Source organism: Xyrauchen texanus, chromosome 17 (assembly GCF_025860055.1).
Source record: "Xyrauchen texanus isolate HMW12.3.18 chromosome 17, RBS_HiC_50CHRs, whole genome shotgun sequence".
In the NCBI taxonomy this organism is placed as follows: Eukaryota; Metazoa; Chordata; class Actinopteri; order Cypriniformes; family Catostomidae; genus Xyrauchen; species Xyrauchen texanus.
The window spans coordinates 24,938,159-24,955,165 of NC_068292.1; the positions used below are offsets into that span (position 1 = coordinate 24,938,159).

A 17,007-nucleotide genomic window follows, 5' to 3' on the forward strand; every position below is an offset into this window, starting at 1 on the left:
TCAGCTACCAGCAATAAAAATAGTGATGAGTAGCACATGTCGGGAGGCAGGGGAGAACATGTTGATATGTGCTATGATAACAGCATGAAATGTGTTAAAAACCTTGGTTGCACATCTCCACTTGCTAGGTGGACTAAGCCCTATTTCTAAAACTATGCGAATACAGCTTTGGTAGCACATCCTGATAGGTAACATATATATTTTCAGAACACCGGGAACTGGTGACACTGGATATAGCCACATTAAGAGATACAAGTTGTCCATCGTCAAAAAAATATTTTTTTTAGGATTGTAGCAGGTTACTAAAACATTATCTCGAAACCACTGAGGTGAGCTCAGTGTGCAATATAGTTTTTATTATTATTATATAAATATAATATGGGGGTCACAGTTTCTCACTGAAACGGAGAGTAACGTCAGGGTGTTAGATAGCAATAAAAATTAAAGGATAAATATAAAACCGTTTTGGTTTGGACAAATTCAGCCTTTTAAGTTATCAAGAAATCAGGCCGAACCTCAAATTGGGGAGGTTGGTGACGCTGGTAAAAAAAAAAAAAAATGTGACTCATAAGGCAAAGCATGAAAAACAAGTGGGTAGAAGTGTGAGCAGATGAACAGAAGCAAAGTTGCAATGAAACGCTAACGCACTTCACTAAGGACTATTTATTCTCTTTGTTGTTTTAATCAGGAAATAAATAGCGTGACTGGATCTTTTGAAATTTGGTGTTTCAGGTGACAAAAAAGACTTAACATTTTTGTTTTCAGGGTTCTCCCGAGTTAATCATATTTAACTTTGCTACGAAATTAAGCATAAAACAGGTAAGAATTTGCTATTTAAGAGTCTGCATGGAAATTCTAGCTTGTGTTGTCCAAAAAATATTGTCATATACTAGTTGATAATCATCGAATAATCGATGCATCACTTCAGTTATGAATGAGGACATTTCGTCGTCTTACCAAATCATTTTCGATTCAGATCATGTGATTTTAAGTATAAAGGTGAACGGAATTATATAGTTGTTAATATGAATTTAGGAATATTTTATACTGTGTGTTCGATCTAACGTAATACATATAAGAAAGTTCATGTTTCAATCGAATGTTAGTTTGATTGTAAGGCCTGATATTATCAGCATACAACTTGGAGTTTTCACCTGTAATGTACCATTTTGACTAGTTTGTGCAAAAATAATTATTTTTACACAGATATGATGAAAAGACACAGCTGTAACTTCTGTTGTTTTGCTAGGTTAAAGAAGAGAAAGAGAACAACCGTATTAAACAGGAAATGGCAGATAAAGGTCCTTTTACTATTTGTTTCCTTTCACTGTTAGGTGAGACAATCGTTTTTTTTTCCACACCTCTTCCTTTCCTTACCACGCTCTGCTGTTTGAGACCACCTTGCATCTGCATTGTTTCCTGTTAAATGGTGTGCGTGCACTTGATGTGGGTGCAGATTAAACACAATGGTATTTAATAGAGTTGTTGTTTTACCCATCTCTCTGATTTAATTATGTCATTGTATACCAATCTCTATTTTGAAGCTTGTGCCATTTAGCAGGCTCTGTTATTTTTTTAGATTCATGCATAATAGTGATAAGTGTTGCCACTTATATTTATTGTGATGACAGCTGATTTCAAATGTCTTGCCCCATATTTTAATATTAATATTTCTAAACTTTTTTTACTTCTTTCCCTCCCTAATATTTTTCTTTTCATGTGTTGTAAGGTATGGTCAGCGCTACTGAAGGTAAGTATTTATATTGAGAATCTGGATTGACAAGATATATGATGGTGACTTATGGTTAAATTCATCATATTACATGTTAGTCCATTCAGTTCCCTATCTGTCACTCACTCGACTGGTGTTGATGAGTTGACCCTAGGGGTCACCCTTGGCAGCCCAGACATCTCTGAACTTTGAGAAAAGGCCAATGAGAATTGGCGTGTGGAATTTGCATGCCACTCCTCCGGACATACGGGTATAAAAGGAGTGCCACTTGCAAACACATTCAGATTTCTTTGCAGCCGAGCAGATACATTCACTGAGCTGAATCCTTCCTGCTGTTCCATTCATCTCTCCCTGTTGCTAAAGCTGCTGGATCTACGGCGCATTACAACGGGTCTCCCCCTTACACACTACGGTTGTGTCAAACAACACCCCTGGGTGCTTTGGCAGTACAGCAGAGCCTCTTATATATATATATATATATATATATATATATATATATATATATATATATATATATATATACAGTAACTCACAAAAGTGAGTAAACCCCTCAGATTTTTGTAAATATTTGATTATATCTTTTCATGTGACAACACTGAAAGACTTTCACCTACTGTTGCACTTGTGTACACAGTAGTGTGACAATAAAGTGATTTGATTTGATTGAAAAAATGACTCTTTGCTACAATATAATGTAGTGAGTGTACAGCTTATAACAGTGTACATTTGCTGTCCCCTTAAAGTAACTCAACACACAGCCATTAATGTCTAAACCACTGGCAACAAAAGTGAGTACACCCCTAAGTGAAAATGTCCAAATTGGGCACAAACTGTAAATATGTTTTGTGGCCACCATTATTTTCCAGCACTGCTTTAACCCTCTTGGGCATGGAGTTCACCAGAGCTTCACAGGTTGCCACTGGAGTCCTCTTCCACTCCTCCATGACTACATCACAGAGCTGGTGTATGTTAGAGACCTTGTGCTCATCCACCTACCGTTTGAGGATGCCCCGCAGATGCTCAATAGGGTTTAGGTCTGGAGACATGCTTGGCCAGTCCATCACCTTCACCCTCAGCTTCTTTAGCAAGGCAGTGGTCGTCTTGGAGGTGTGTTTGGGGTCGTTATCATGCTGGAATACTCCCCTGCTGCCCAGTCTCTGAAGGGAGGGGATCATGCTCTGTTTCAGTATGTCACAGTACATGTTGGCATTCATGGTTCCCTCAATGAACTGTAGCTCCCCAGTGCCGGCAGCTCTCATGCAGCCCCCATGCAGCCCCAGACCATGACACTTGCCCCACCATGCTTGACTGTAGGCAAGACACACTTGTCTTTGTACTCCTCACCTGGTTTCCGCCACACACGCTTGACATCATCTGAGCCAAATAAGTTTATCTTGTCTCATCAGACCACAGGACATGGATCCAGTAATCCATGTCCTTAGTCCGCTTGTCTTCAGCAAACTGTTTGCGGGCTTTCTTGAGCATCACCTTTAGAAGAGGCTTCCTTCTAGGATGACTGCCATGCAGACCAATTTGATTCAGTGTGCGGCGTATGGTCTGAGCACTGACAGGCTGACCCCCCACCCCTTCAACCTCTGCAGCACTCCTACATCTATTTCCCAAAGACAACCTCTGGATATGACGCTGAGCACGTGCACTCAAACTTCCACAGTTTGAGGGAGTGTGAGAGCGATGACACCAAATTTAACACACCTGCTCCCCATTCACATCTGAGACCTTGTAACAGGGAGGGAAAATGGTTAATTGGGCCCAATTTGGACATTTTCACTTAGGGGTGTACTCACTTTTGTGGCCAGCGGTTTAGACATTAATGGCTGTGTGTTGAGTTATTTTAAGGGGACAGCAAATGTAGTGTAATTTCTTCAGTGTTGTCACATGAAAAGATATAATCAAATATTTACAAAAATGTGAAGGGTGTACTCACTTTTGTGAGATACTAAAATATATATATATATATATATATATGTATGTATATGTATAAAAAAAAATCACAAAAGAGTATATATTTTCTCTAAAAGAGTGGCACAAACGAAAGCGTCTTTTTGAAGATGCCTTTTCATTTGTGTATAATTCCTGGTTGCGGTCTATCTCTCCGCTTCTGATGGCCACGATCACTGCCTTACATGCTTGGGTGCTACACACGTGGAGTCAGCGTTCGTGGATGGTTCATGCCCTCATTGCGAGGACATGACTACGGCTACTTTGCTGTCACGGCTCGCCTTCGTAAGAGGGCAAGCCACCCCAGCGGCTTCCCAACTCGGTCCTTCTACCTACGAGTATGAGTTAGCACTGGGGGCAATATGGGGACATCAATGGGAGCCTCTCTGCCAGGTATTCCCCCACGCACCTCCCATTCCCTGTCAAGCTAGTATGCTCAGACCTAGCTCTGGAGAGAGGTTGCCGGGCCAGCAATCTCGTTTGGAGCCGAAGATGAGTTGTTGATTGCAGCATCAGAGAGCGGGCTTGTCATGTTTGATGTCGAGGACTCGTCTGGACTTCCACCCTCGGGTGCGGCTGCTCAGTCGCAGGCCAACGCGGAGCTGCTGGCCATGCTTGCCCGGGCAGCCTTGGCGTTGCTGTGTCCGATGCGTGCTGTTCGCATCAACTTAGATCACACGCAGAGCTTTAGAAGCTCCTAGCAGCTCTTTATCTGTTTCGGTGGACAGCAGAAAAGAAGCGCTGTCTCCAAACAGAGGATCGCTCACTGGGTTATCGACACCATCACTATGGGATACCATGCCAAGCATGTGCTGCCCCCTGCTGGCCAGCTAGCCCACTCTACCAGGGGTGTTGCGGCTTCTTGGGTGTTGTCCCGTGGCGCCTCTCTATCAGACATCTGTAGAGCTGCGGGCTGGGCAACACCTAGCACCTTTGCGATGTTCTATAACCTCAGGGTTGAGCCAGTTTCGTCCCGTGTGTTATCAGGTGACACAAACAGGTAAGTTCGGGTCAGCTGGCCGGGTGTACCACTTGTGCATAGCGCCTTTCCCCTACCTTGAGGCGAAAACGTGCGCTCTTTCCAAGTTGCGTTCACAAAAGAGTGAACCCTGACCGTTCTTCCTCCTTAGCCCAGCTGCCGATGAGTCTTCGGAGAGGTGTGCCGCCGCCCCATTACATGCGTCACTTAGGCCCCCTTACTGAGGTAAGTGCTCCACATATGCTGGTTGCCTCCTTGGGTAACCCTGTGTGATGTATATTCCACAAAATGATTTCCCCGCTGGTAAACCGCATCTTCCTTGGTCACCTTGTTTGTAGTAACTCCTCCCCTCCTTGGGTTGGACCTACCTTGGTGCCGCTCCGCACGACGTGCTTCCGCTTCGACCCAGTAAGATCATGTGTTTTATTCCACTTAGAAGCCCCCCCCCCTCTCGGGGCCGGGTGTGGTCTCCGTGGTGTCCTCCTTTTTGGAGGGACACCTCCCAGCGTGGACCATATATGGCCCCCAGCTGAACGATTTAATTCCTTTTTTTTGGGGGGGGGGGGGCAATAGAGAGAAGGCTACGGCTGAGCCAGCCAGTCCTTAAACTTCTGAGCAGTTAGCCACCGCCAAAGGTGTAGGGGACCGCTTGATGCCTGCCAGTGTGTTGGGGTAGTTATGCGATGGCTTGCTGCACTGGCTATGAGGCACACAGATTTCTGCCCGTCTTGCACCGCCAGTCTGCGTAACTCGGTTCAGCTCTTGTGGTGTTTTCCATTGGGACCTCTAGTGTCAACTCATCGACACAATGACGAGTGGATGTAATGGTTACTGATGTAACCTCCATTCCCTGATGGAGGGAACGAGACGTTGGGTCCCTCTTGCCACAACACTGAACTAACCGCTGAAATGGCCAGGTCTTTGGCTCGGCTCCTCAGTGCGAAACCTGAGTGTGTGTTTGCAAGCGGTACTTCTTTTATATCCGTATGTCCGGGGGAGTGGCATGCAAATTCCACATGCCAATTCTCATTGGCCTTTTCTCAAAGATCAGAGATGTCTGGGCTCCCATGTGTGAACCCAAGTGTCAACTCATCGACGCAACGTCTCAGTAACCATGCCGTTTCATTCAGCTCATAAAATCAGTCACATTGAGCATTTAGTTATTTCGACAAACTACTGCACAAGGAAAATAACCATACACACATAGTTTGTGCATTTGTGTGTTACAAGTTACTTCATATAACACATGTTTATTATTTCCCACAGATAGAGGCTCATGCTATGGAATAAGCCCTGCCACCATAGCAGGTATTATATTTGCTGATGTTGCCCTGACGGTACTCATTGTTACTACAACATATTGGTATGCCAGCAAACGCAGACAAAAGAAAGAAAAGGGTAAGAAATGTTACATATACACAGTGAAATATCTCTAGCAGTTCTGAAATAGCCATATCAAAGCCCGTGCAGAAGACATTTAACTTGTGTTGTTTTGTTTCTTTAGCTGACGAAGTCTACATGAATGTCAGAGCAAACTGCAAATCATGAACATCTTTGGAAAATTGACATGAACGATGAAAAAGTCTTTTTTTATAATAGTAAATAACATGATAATAGAATAATATTTTAACTGTGTCCATTCCATAATTGCCATGTAAAATAACAAGCAACACCTTGTTTTGCCATGTTTGTGTAATTAAAAAAAACTTGATTAATGAATTGGTGTATGGATTTGCTTAAAGTATGAAAGACTGTGGAAATGGAACAAGCACAGCACCTCTCATAAGCAATGCTGGTGTCAACAGCAATAAATGCTGAAAAGGAAAAACACTGCCTTCTAGTGGATATTTTTTACAGGTTTTAATATAGGAAACAGGGCTGCATAATATAGGTGCATCTCAAAATAATTTGAATATCGTGGAAACGTTTTTCTTTTCGTAATTTAACTTAAAAAATTGGAACTTTAATATATTCTAGATTCATTACACGTAAAGCCATTTTTGTTTTAATCTTGATGATTAATCTTGATAAAGATGCCAGCCCCAACCACATAGACGAGCTGTAGGCCGCTATCAAAGCAACCTGGACTTCCATAATACCTCAGCAGTGCCACAGGCTGATTGCCTCCATGCCACGCCACATTGATGCAGTAATTCATCATAAGTTGCTTAGTAAAAGGTATAATATGGTGTCTCGTTCTTTTTGCACAAGCCATTATCATTATGCAAATCTTAATTTCTTCTGCACTGTTATTACGCAAAGTTTTGAGTTGCAATGTTTACCATTGAATAACATTTTTCAATTTTAAACAAAAGCAGATATGTGAATTTATGTCAACTACAACAAAATGTAAAGCAATGTGTAAAGATTTGCATTTGCTTTGTCTTCTCTGTAATCTAATGATCTTGACCTTTTCCAGTCATCTTCTCTAGGCTCAAAACTAAGCGCAAGAATTAGCCCATCATTTCACCTGATATGCCCTATCTCTTGTATGCACTCATTGTATTCAAGCCACAATATATCAGCAAAGACAAAAGACAAGCTAGACTGCATATGTGTGTTTGGACGTGTGTTTTATTTTTTTGTGTGTTGCTAAAAATGGAAAAGTATCCAATGAGTGTGCGCTGGAATCTCCTTTTTTCCAAAAACAAGACTGGGACTCTTTCCACTGAAAAAGGAAGTAGAAAAAAATTATTACAAGGGAATTTTCACCACTTCAGCTTATCTGCACTTTTCCCAAAAAAATAGTTTTGCAATAATTAAAGTAATAGTATACATTTAAAATTTAGTTAAAAATATTACATTTCGCTGCATCCTTTTGCTTACATAAATGTGGAGTAAATATCTGTATCCCCACTGTGTGTTGCTATGCATCATGTTGAAATACACAATGCATAAATACAAACATTAAAATTACATTCTTATTTGAATTTTATGGTAACACTTATATCCAGTATATACTGGGGACGAAAACCTTTGAAAAGCTAATGAGCCTTAAGCTGTAGCAAGACCTAAAGCTCATTTGTCTGCTGGACGGAGCTTCAAGTTACCTGAAAGTTGTATCTCATCAACTTCAGTGTTTTTGGAGAAGGAGTCTGTAGGCGAAAATGGACATTGTGTGTCAGTGAAAACACTGCATACAGAGCTAACAGGTCTGTAGACGATGCAGTCAACTTGGCCCTCCACTACATCTTCCAGCACCTGGACTCCGCAGGAACCTACGCCAGGATTCTGTTTGTTGATTTCAGCTCTGCCTTTAACACCATCATCCCGGCTCTGCTCCAGGAGAAGCTCTCCCAGCTAAGTGTGCCTGACTCCACCTGCAGGTGGATCACTGACTTCCTGTCTGACAGAAAGCAGCACGTGAGGCTGGGGAAACACGTCTCCGACTCACAGTCCATTAGCACTGGATCCCCCCAGGGCTGCGTTCTTTCTCCTCTGCTCTTCTCCCTGTACAACAGTTGCACCTCCAGTCACCAGTCTGTCAAGCTTCTGAAGTTTGCGGGCGACACCTCCCTCATCGGACTCATCTCTGATGGTGACGAGTCCGCTTACAGGTGGGAGGTCGACCACCTGGTGACCTGGTGCAACCAAAACAACCTAGAGCTCAACGCTCTAAAGACAGTGGAGATGGTTGTGGACTTCAGGAAGAACTGAGCCTCACCTGCACCTGCCCCCATCACCCTCTGCGACTCCACAATTGACACTGTGGAGTCTTTCCGCTTCCTGGGAACTATCATCTCCCAGGACCTCAAGTGGGAGCTGAACATCAGCGCCCTCATCAAAAAAGCACAACAGAGGATGTACTTCCTGCGGCAGCTGAAGAAATTCAAACTGTCAAAGTCAATGATGGTGCACTTCTACACAGCCATCATCGAGTCCATCCTCACTTCCTCCATCACTATCTGGTACGCTGCTACTACTGCCAAGAACAAGGGAAGACTGCAGCGTGTTATCTGGTCTGCAGAGAAGGTGATTGGCTGCAATCTGCCGCCGCTCCAGGACCTGTACGACTCCAGGACCCTGAAGCGTGCTGGAAAGATTGTGGCTGATCTCTCCCACCCTGGCCACAATCTCTTTGACTCTCTCCCCTCTGGCAGAAGGCTGAGGTCCATCAGGACAAAAACCTCACGCCACAAGAACAGTTTCTTCCCATCCGCCACTTGCCTTATCAACAATGCCTGGTACCCACCCTGACACTCTCCACACTCCACCTCTGGCTCTACATTTCACTGCACTACTCTGCTCTCTTTTATTTTATACTTACTTTTAATTGATACTGCGTGGACATATTTATATTTATATTTATATTGCTTTATTTTTATTCTTGTTCATATATTTAGAGACTGGGTGAACGCACCTACAACACCACAACAAATTCCTTGTATGCGTAAAAAAACGTACTTGGCAATAAAGCTTTTTCTGATTCTGATTCTGGTAATATAAAATATAATGTTCTCATCTGCATAAAATTCTTTGGAAAAGTGGGGCACTACAACATTTTAGTTTTCTCTCTTCTTGAGGTTATCATAAAATGGCTTTAGTAGTCACATCCTGTGCTCTGGGGCTTTTGACCACATTAACATGCAGGCACAAAGTCCTCTCACTAGTCTCTCAATCACAATTCTAATTTAGAGGAAAGTGAAACTACATTTAAAAATTCTTAAAACAAAATGACCTGTATACATAATTCAATTTCATATTGTTTGAATAAATGACTAAATCTTTTGTAATAACTTTTAAAAGGTGACATGTAAACAAATTTAAAACTGAAGCAATATCTGAGTGTATGTATGTGTGTGAGACTATTGTTACCTCAGATAGGTGTAGATAAGCACAAGTAGCTCCGCCCTTGACATCCTTTGGTTCTATTTATATGTATGGACAGTGATAAATCATCAGCATATACTCAGTGTGATTTTACTCACAGGCATTTAGCTCTGATATTCAAGTTGTTTTCATTATGAAAAGGATTCTATGTCTACTGGTCCCACTTAGTGGACTATTTTGTGAGTATTCTTTTTTTATTATTATTATTCACATATTCTAAATTAACTTAAATGGAACAGATGTTATTTTTCAGTTTGTTCCATGAAAGCTGAAATCATGAGCATTAAAATTGTCTATTTGGGTTACTTAGTGAATCTGTGAATATTTCCTGTATTTGAAGTGTTGATTAAATATATGTTAGTATCCTTTTTCTGCTTAAAGACAGGCTTTTGGCAGCATTTTCATTACAAAGGTCAAAAAGATTACAGATAATCCAATAGGTATGTAAAAAAAAAAAATAACATGCTGGCTCCAGAGGGTTGTAAAAAAAAATGTGTTCCAGAACTGTGTGTTGTTTATTTTTTTTATGGATTTAACTTTACTCCGTGATAAATGCACGTAATCGAGGAGAAATGTTTTTAATTCTGTATATGTTGATTGATTTGAGAACTTGCTCTTCTAATTAGTCTTTCTTTTCACTTTCATCAGCAAGCTTTGTTGAGGGGAACCAAGGTAATAATTCCTCTTTACAAATCAATGAAAATGAGTTTAATCTTCTTTTTGTGCATTATAGTGTGATTGTGTTTATTTCCTGATCTCAGACTGCAGTTCATGCCATCAGTTGGACAATAGGAGTGGCTATTGGGATCATCACTTGTAACATCGTCCTCACATTTGTCATTGCACTCTCAGTCTACTGTTTTGTGTCTCATCAGAAAAGGAGAAGCAGTTTACATGCACATGCCAGATGTTGTGGGTCAGGTAGGGTAATGTTCTATTGAGCATCAGAGAATAAGAGAATGAGAATGGATGAGCTCTAGTCAAACTTGCACACTTTTCTAATGTTTAAAATAAAGTAAAAACTCACCCGTCATCAATGTGGCCGAAGACGATTAAAGTGGAATCACCTTACCTAGATAACTGAGCAACACTATAATATAACTGTCAGCATTTTAACATTTGATTTAAATGGCCAGGTCTTTGGCTCCTTATTGTGAAACCTGAATTAGTTTTTTTTCCATAATGGTTTCTCTAAGTCACAAATATTTTATGTGTTTGTGCATATATGCTTATGTAAACCATGTTTATTTTTAAACAATATGTGACAGGAACTTTATGGAGTACAATCAGACATATACAGTGATCTTCAGAAGTATCGGAAATAAAATGTGACCGCCAGTGAACTAGTGAGGTGTCTCAAAGGGTCAGATCTTCTTTTTAAAACAATTTAATAATAATTTTAGAGAATTACGTACCACTGTAAAAGACCTGATATTTTGAAATGTAATATTATTAATGGTTTGTTTCCATACCAAAGAACACTTGTGTTGATATAGATAAGCTATAAAAATCTGATTTAAGAATTAATGTCCCAATTCCATTAAATGATTTGTACTGTATGAATGAGAGTATATTCATAATGGTTTTTGGAAAGTTGAAGAGTGGTCTTCACTAGTTTCACAACAATTTTTTTTTCTTCATCTGTCATGTCTTATTTATTCATATTATAAATTTATATCAGAGATTGATCTGCATATATTTGTTTTTGTTCTTCACATACAGTAGAAATAAAGACTTTTTAGTTTATGTTGTCTTCTTTATAAAGATATTTGTGATCTTTTGTTTTTGTCTGCTTGCAGAGAGATGGATGAAGCCACACCCACAATGTACTGTTTTTTTTCAAGTAGTTAAGGAAGAGGACACTCTGTTCAAATATCTCATGACTGTAGTGTATTAATCAGTGAAACAAAAGGACAGGACAAGGGCATTCAGTAGAGTCATGATTTTATGATTCATCTCTCATCAATTGATTTAAGTTTTCCAGACAATTTCCCAATTGTTGTTGACATTTTTGCTATTGTTGCTTTTTTTTTTATCTTAGTATGCAATTGTTTTGTTGATAAACAAATCTAGAACGAAAACCAATTTTTGTGCCTCTTCCTTATTAGACTCAAAATCATGCACTCAAAGTTTGGGCCATCAATCAATACAAATGAACACAAAGAGTCAAGTGTGATGATACAAAAAAAAGAGCAATTGAATTAGTCTCTTAGTTTAATTGTGACCACTTCTAATGTCCACAAGAGTGCACTCTTATCTAAGAGTGTGTGTGGTGCTTGTCACTTACCATGTCAATTCTATCTTTAGTATTATTCATATTATCTTATTTTGTTCTTGGTCTCAGTGCTTACAGGGATGTTGGTTAATCTACAACAAACCAGGGAAGTATTATGTAGATGGAAATGCATTAACATTGGATTTTTGAGAATATTCTGAGGAACTGTGGAGAATCAATAAGCTACTATTTATTTCTGCTATTGTTGTAAAGGACCATGTTGACTTAAGGCTGCTGAGACTGTTCCTGTCTGGTTGCTTCAAACATTCAAACCCCCCCATTTACTGCATTCCATTGACTGATTTATACATAAATATTGCATGAGACAGTACAGCCCTTACATCCATCTTAACGCAATACAAGTTCATAAAAGTAAATATAAACACAACAGCTATTTCTAAACTGCTTATGTATGTTAATTCTATCATTCAGCAAATGTTACCTTTCAAATGATATGCCCTGAATTATATCTGCAATTCTTATAGGTATAAAGGGAAAAGCCAAATTAAAACTAGACTTTGAATATGGGATTATATTCAATTGCAGTTTAAGGGCACATCACACTATGTCCACATACAGTATTTCCTGATTCTGTCCAAAGGCTGTTTGTTTGCAGGACACTGTGACATACAATGAGAGTGTTCAGATGAAACTAGGTTAAGCTAATCTTTTAATAATCTTACATCAGGTTTTTCTTTTAATAGGATTTCAAACACTTGCTTTCTTTTGAATTTACCCAAACCCTTGTATGCTTGAACTACTCAGAAAGAAACAGCAGGAACATGTAGTATGCTGAGGAGAGAAACCAGTTATTTTCTGAATTTGGACTGGTTTGTTTGCTGAAACTTTTCCTCTCAGAGCAAGAGGAAAACATGACTGTTTTCATTATTTGATTCACACTTGAGGATGCAGTGTTTGCTGGCATGTATAGAAACATGAGTATGTTTTTTTCACTTTCATTAATACAGGATTAACTGCATAGAGATCTATGCATCATACGTATCCTTAATCATAAGGAGACCATTGATGCAATCCTTAATCATAAGGGGACTATATCCCATCTGAGCCATCCCCTTCAATTGACTACCATTGCAAACCTTGTCAAATGCTTAGGTCCTATAGAAAGGCTAAGCACTTTGCTGTTCTTACACCACAAATGGTGGTATCAGTCCCTAAATGTGAGAATCCCTGCAAGTAGAGTTATCCAAATTAAATCAAGTAAATGCAAAACATTAACATGTCAGTTTATTTCAAATCAAACTCTTTCAGTGATATGCTAGCTAGGACAGGAGATGTTAACATCTTCACACAATGGTGAGGTGCACTACTGAGAGCAGCTTAATCACTATGCATTGGATAGTTCTGCAATTGCTCATTGGACAATGTACTTTTTGATTTTTTTTGTCAAAAGCTGGTCCTCAACGTAGGTTCAAGCCCTAAGCTTCACCATGATGGGAACCCTCAAATCTACAACATTAGAAATTCTTCTAAATTTCACAATAACAAAACATAAAAGAATAAAAGGATCTCCTTTATATTCACCTTGCACAAAGACACATAAAATAACACTTAATTTTTACTCTCCCTGCAGTGTCCCAAGCAAAGCATGATGGGAACTACAAATCCTCTGCCCGATTTTAGTTAACCAAACAAACAATACTCATGCTGTCCCAATGTACATGGATTAAGTAAAGCTGACAAGACACTTTTTTTAGTTGAATCAACTCAGATAATTGAAGTTCTCTATTTTGTAAAATTAACATGGAAGGATTGAGTAAAACTGACGATAGTGATTTTTTTGTTTGAGTGTGTTAACAATGACAGTCTTGCTATGCTTTAAAGGGGACCTATTATGCAAAATTAACTTTGTTTGTACATAAATGTGAGTTGGCAGTGTGTGTACACAACCACCCTACAATGTTAAAAGTCCACCCACTCTTTCTTATATTTCAATTAATCAAAAACAGTGTGTCAAAATGAACGGTTTTTGTTTCTGCGCTAATGTGACATCACCTTAGAGCAGGCCTCGCCCACGACTGGTGACTGACTCCACCTTATATCCTCCCCTGAGTGGTCTACACACAGTCTGCCATTTTTTTCCAAGCTGGAGCAGATACAGTGAGAAGAATAATGTCTCAGCTTTGTAAGTATCATAAGTGTTCTGTTGTTGGCTGTAAAAGTGAACATAAGAGGCTTCATGTACTCCCGGCATCAGAGCCACTGAAAAGTCAGAGTTTTGCTTTTGAAGGAAACGTGCCCCAAAACATACAACAGTTTTTGTATGTTTGGGCAAATAATTTTACACCCGAAAACGCTTACTGTCAGTTACCATTGTCTCTGATTGTATTCATGGAGACCAGATATACACACCCACATATACATATATATATATATATATATTCATACATATAAGGCTGAACTCTGGTATTTACGCTGTCAGTCATATTGGTTCTGATTTGTTGTAGCTGTAATATTGGAAGCAAGAGCTGTAAAGGCACAGCCCTCTTCCTGAAAGGGGGCGGGGAGCAGCAGCTCATTTGCATTTAAAGAGACACACACAAAATCAGCGTGTTTTTGATTCCACCCAAAAAGAGGCATTTATAACATGGCATAATACATGATCCATGGAGAATTTTGAGCTGAAACTTCACAGACACATTCTGGAGACACCTGAGACTTATATTACATCTTGTAAAAAGGGGCATAATAGGTCTAATTTAAAACATACAGTATAAACATAGTATAAGCATTAAACATATGTAACATACTGTATGCCTTAAACAGTCAATGTGTATGTAAGTCTTGTTTAATTGTAGTTCTACTTTGCATGCCCTCAGAATCCGCTTTAAGCAATAACAAACAAATTCCTGAAAGCTCGCATTGCAGTCATAATTCTATGATATTGCTACTGAAAGCATTTTCAATATATTTTCGAAAGCCAACGGTAGGTTTTTGTTTTTCAGCTCACGTAGAAATTAACTTCATAGTTCCTTCCTAACTGATATTTGGAATGACGAACAGTTTGTCTTCATCTATCCCTGTTACACCAGGTCATAATTAATTCTGTTGGTATGCAATGGGCAGGACAAATAGAGGAGGAACAGGAGGAGTGTGGCATCTCTCCTGACCTTGGCTGCCAGTTATCAGCTTTAAGCTTATGCAGTTTGATCAGACTATCAAAATACATTCCTTAAATGAACCCACAAGCACAAAAATAAAAGAATTCCCTCCAAACCTCCTTCTAAATATATCCCTTTAAACACAGTCCGGTTAACCTGGGATAGCTCACCCAAAATTCTCTCATGATTTTCTCACCCTATGACATCCCAGATGTGTATGACTTTCTTTCTTCTGCAGTACACAAATGAAGATTTTTAGAAGAATATTTCAGCTCTGTAGGTCCTCAAAATTCAATTGAATGGGTGCCAAAATTTAGAAGCTCCAAAATCCACATAAAGGGAGCATAAAAGTAATCCATACAACTCCAGTGGTTAAATCTGTGTTAAGCCACGATATGATAGGTGTGGGCGAGAAACAGATCAGTTATGTACTAGGACGTATTCAAGAGGGCATTTTATATAATTTTGCATTGACTGTGTATTCTGGGGTGGGAATGTATTTTGTGTGTGCATGTGTTTTCCCTGTCTTCTGTCTCCTCTCTCGCTCACTCACTCTATCACTCTAATGACTACCAGGTGCGACCACTAACAAAAGGTGCCTGGTGTCTGACTGTAAGCTGTGGGGATAAAAGCTGCTGGGAAATTCCATTCTCTGACTACTCTCTCCTGTCTCAGATGTGCTGAGCTACTTTGTGGTTTGTGACTTGTATAGCGATTAAGTGTTGTATAAAGGTGTTAATTGGTATTGTTGTATTGCTTAAAGTTGTTAGCTATTATTGGGAGCTATTGTAGGGAGGTGGGTGCCATTTCATTTTAAAATATTTTTCTCCTGTGTATGGTCAGTGAGGGAGGCAAGCCTTTGTTAATTAAATTTCTTTTTTAAACATCAGGGAAGACTTTTCCCTCTAGATGGTTCTGTTTTGTTTTTTGATTGGGCCATTCCCCCTCTTGAATTTTCTGCTGCTCCCCTTTCCTTTTGTTTTGTAAATAAATAATTATTTTGATATCTGTTTCAGTGTGTGTTTGAAGGCAAGAGAGACAGGACTCCAGGATTCCTTTATTCATAAAGGACTCATTTACCTTTGTTATGGTTACCCCAACCCAGACTAGGCATTTGATGAATCGCACTGAAAACACCGTAAATCGACAGCCCTAATTGCTTCATAAAACAATATAGAAACAAATCTGTGCATTTTGACTTGGGATTTGGGACATACTTCCTGAAATTGCTTGAAGCATACCATATAATAAACACAGCCACAGCCCCATCAGGAGGTTTAAAAAAACCATTATCGACACCAAGCCAGATTTGTTTTTTTAAACTCATATTATATTATTTAGCATTATCTTTAATATTATCGAAGACACATCTAAATAAAAAAAAACAAATTTTTCCAATCACATGAAAAATGGATAATGCGGGTGTTTAACAGACTCACCAAGCAGCACATAGTCTGCTTCATGTGTCATCCACACCACTTTATAAAACTTTCACACATTACACACATTATTATGATTTATCTCCTTAAAAAGCTAATTCCCGAGCTTTATCACAATTAATTGTTGTTTTGTAGGTTTACGTTTTAATCTATTAACAACCCTAATATTTTAAATTCATAATTACTTTTCATGTACACCATGGCTGGAACCCACTTAAGTGCCCCTGGTTGGGAATCACTGTTTAAAAAAATTATAAAGAGAAAACAGAAAATGAGGTAGAGTAATTGTTACAGCTCTGAATATGCCCCTTGGGCTCTGTCAGTTTGCAAAACTATAGTGTTCTGACAAGATAAGCGGGTGACCCTATTACTGACTTTATTCAGGCCAAGGATCATCAATGTGACACGCATTCGGCCTGCCACTCTTACTGGCACTTTAGTCACAGAACACTCCTTTACTCCCCACCAATGAATTATGTAGTGCTATGCACAAATACACACCCATACACACTAAGAGAGGGCAGACACCTACCAGGGACAGAACCAAATTATCCCATCTATTTCCCAGCACTGCTTCCATGAAATCATAAGTGGGTCAGAAACTTTGGGAGAGTGCACAGGGGCCTGGAACTATTTGACTTTATATTATTACATTTCACATTATTATCCCCATC

The 17,007-nt window shown here is 39.5% G+C and overlaps 2 protein-coding genes across 2 annotated transcripts; both read left to right on the forward strand.

The window, feature by feature from the left end:
* Positions 1-590: 590 nt before the first annotated feature.
* hcst (hematopoietic cell signal transducer) lies at positions 591-6,412 on the forward strand. The gene is made up of 5 exons (XM_052146869.1): positions 591-819; positions 1,250-1,334; positions 1,730-1,750; positions 5,937-6,068; positions 6,175-6,412. The coding sequence occupies exons 2-5, from the start codon at positions 1,289-1,291 to the stop codon at positions 6,216-6,218; spliced, it is 243 nt and encodes an 80-aa protein (XP_052002829.1). The 5' UTR covers positions 591-819; positions 1,250-1,288; the 3' UTR covers positions 6,219-6,412.
* A 3,221-nt stretch (positions 6,413-9,633) lies between these two features.
* On the forward strand, positions 9,634-10,909 carry tyrobp (transmembrane immune signaling adaptor TYROBP). The gene is given in 6 exon segments (XM_052146868.1): positions 9,634-9,679; positions 10,149-10,172; positions 10,262-10,287; positions 10,289-10,422; positions 10,512-10,572; positions 10,766-10,909. Coding segments are annotated over 6 exon segments (351 nt in total). The 3' UTR covers positions 10,826-10,909.
* Positions 10,910-17,007: the final 6,098 nt, after the last annotated feature.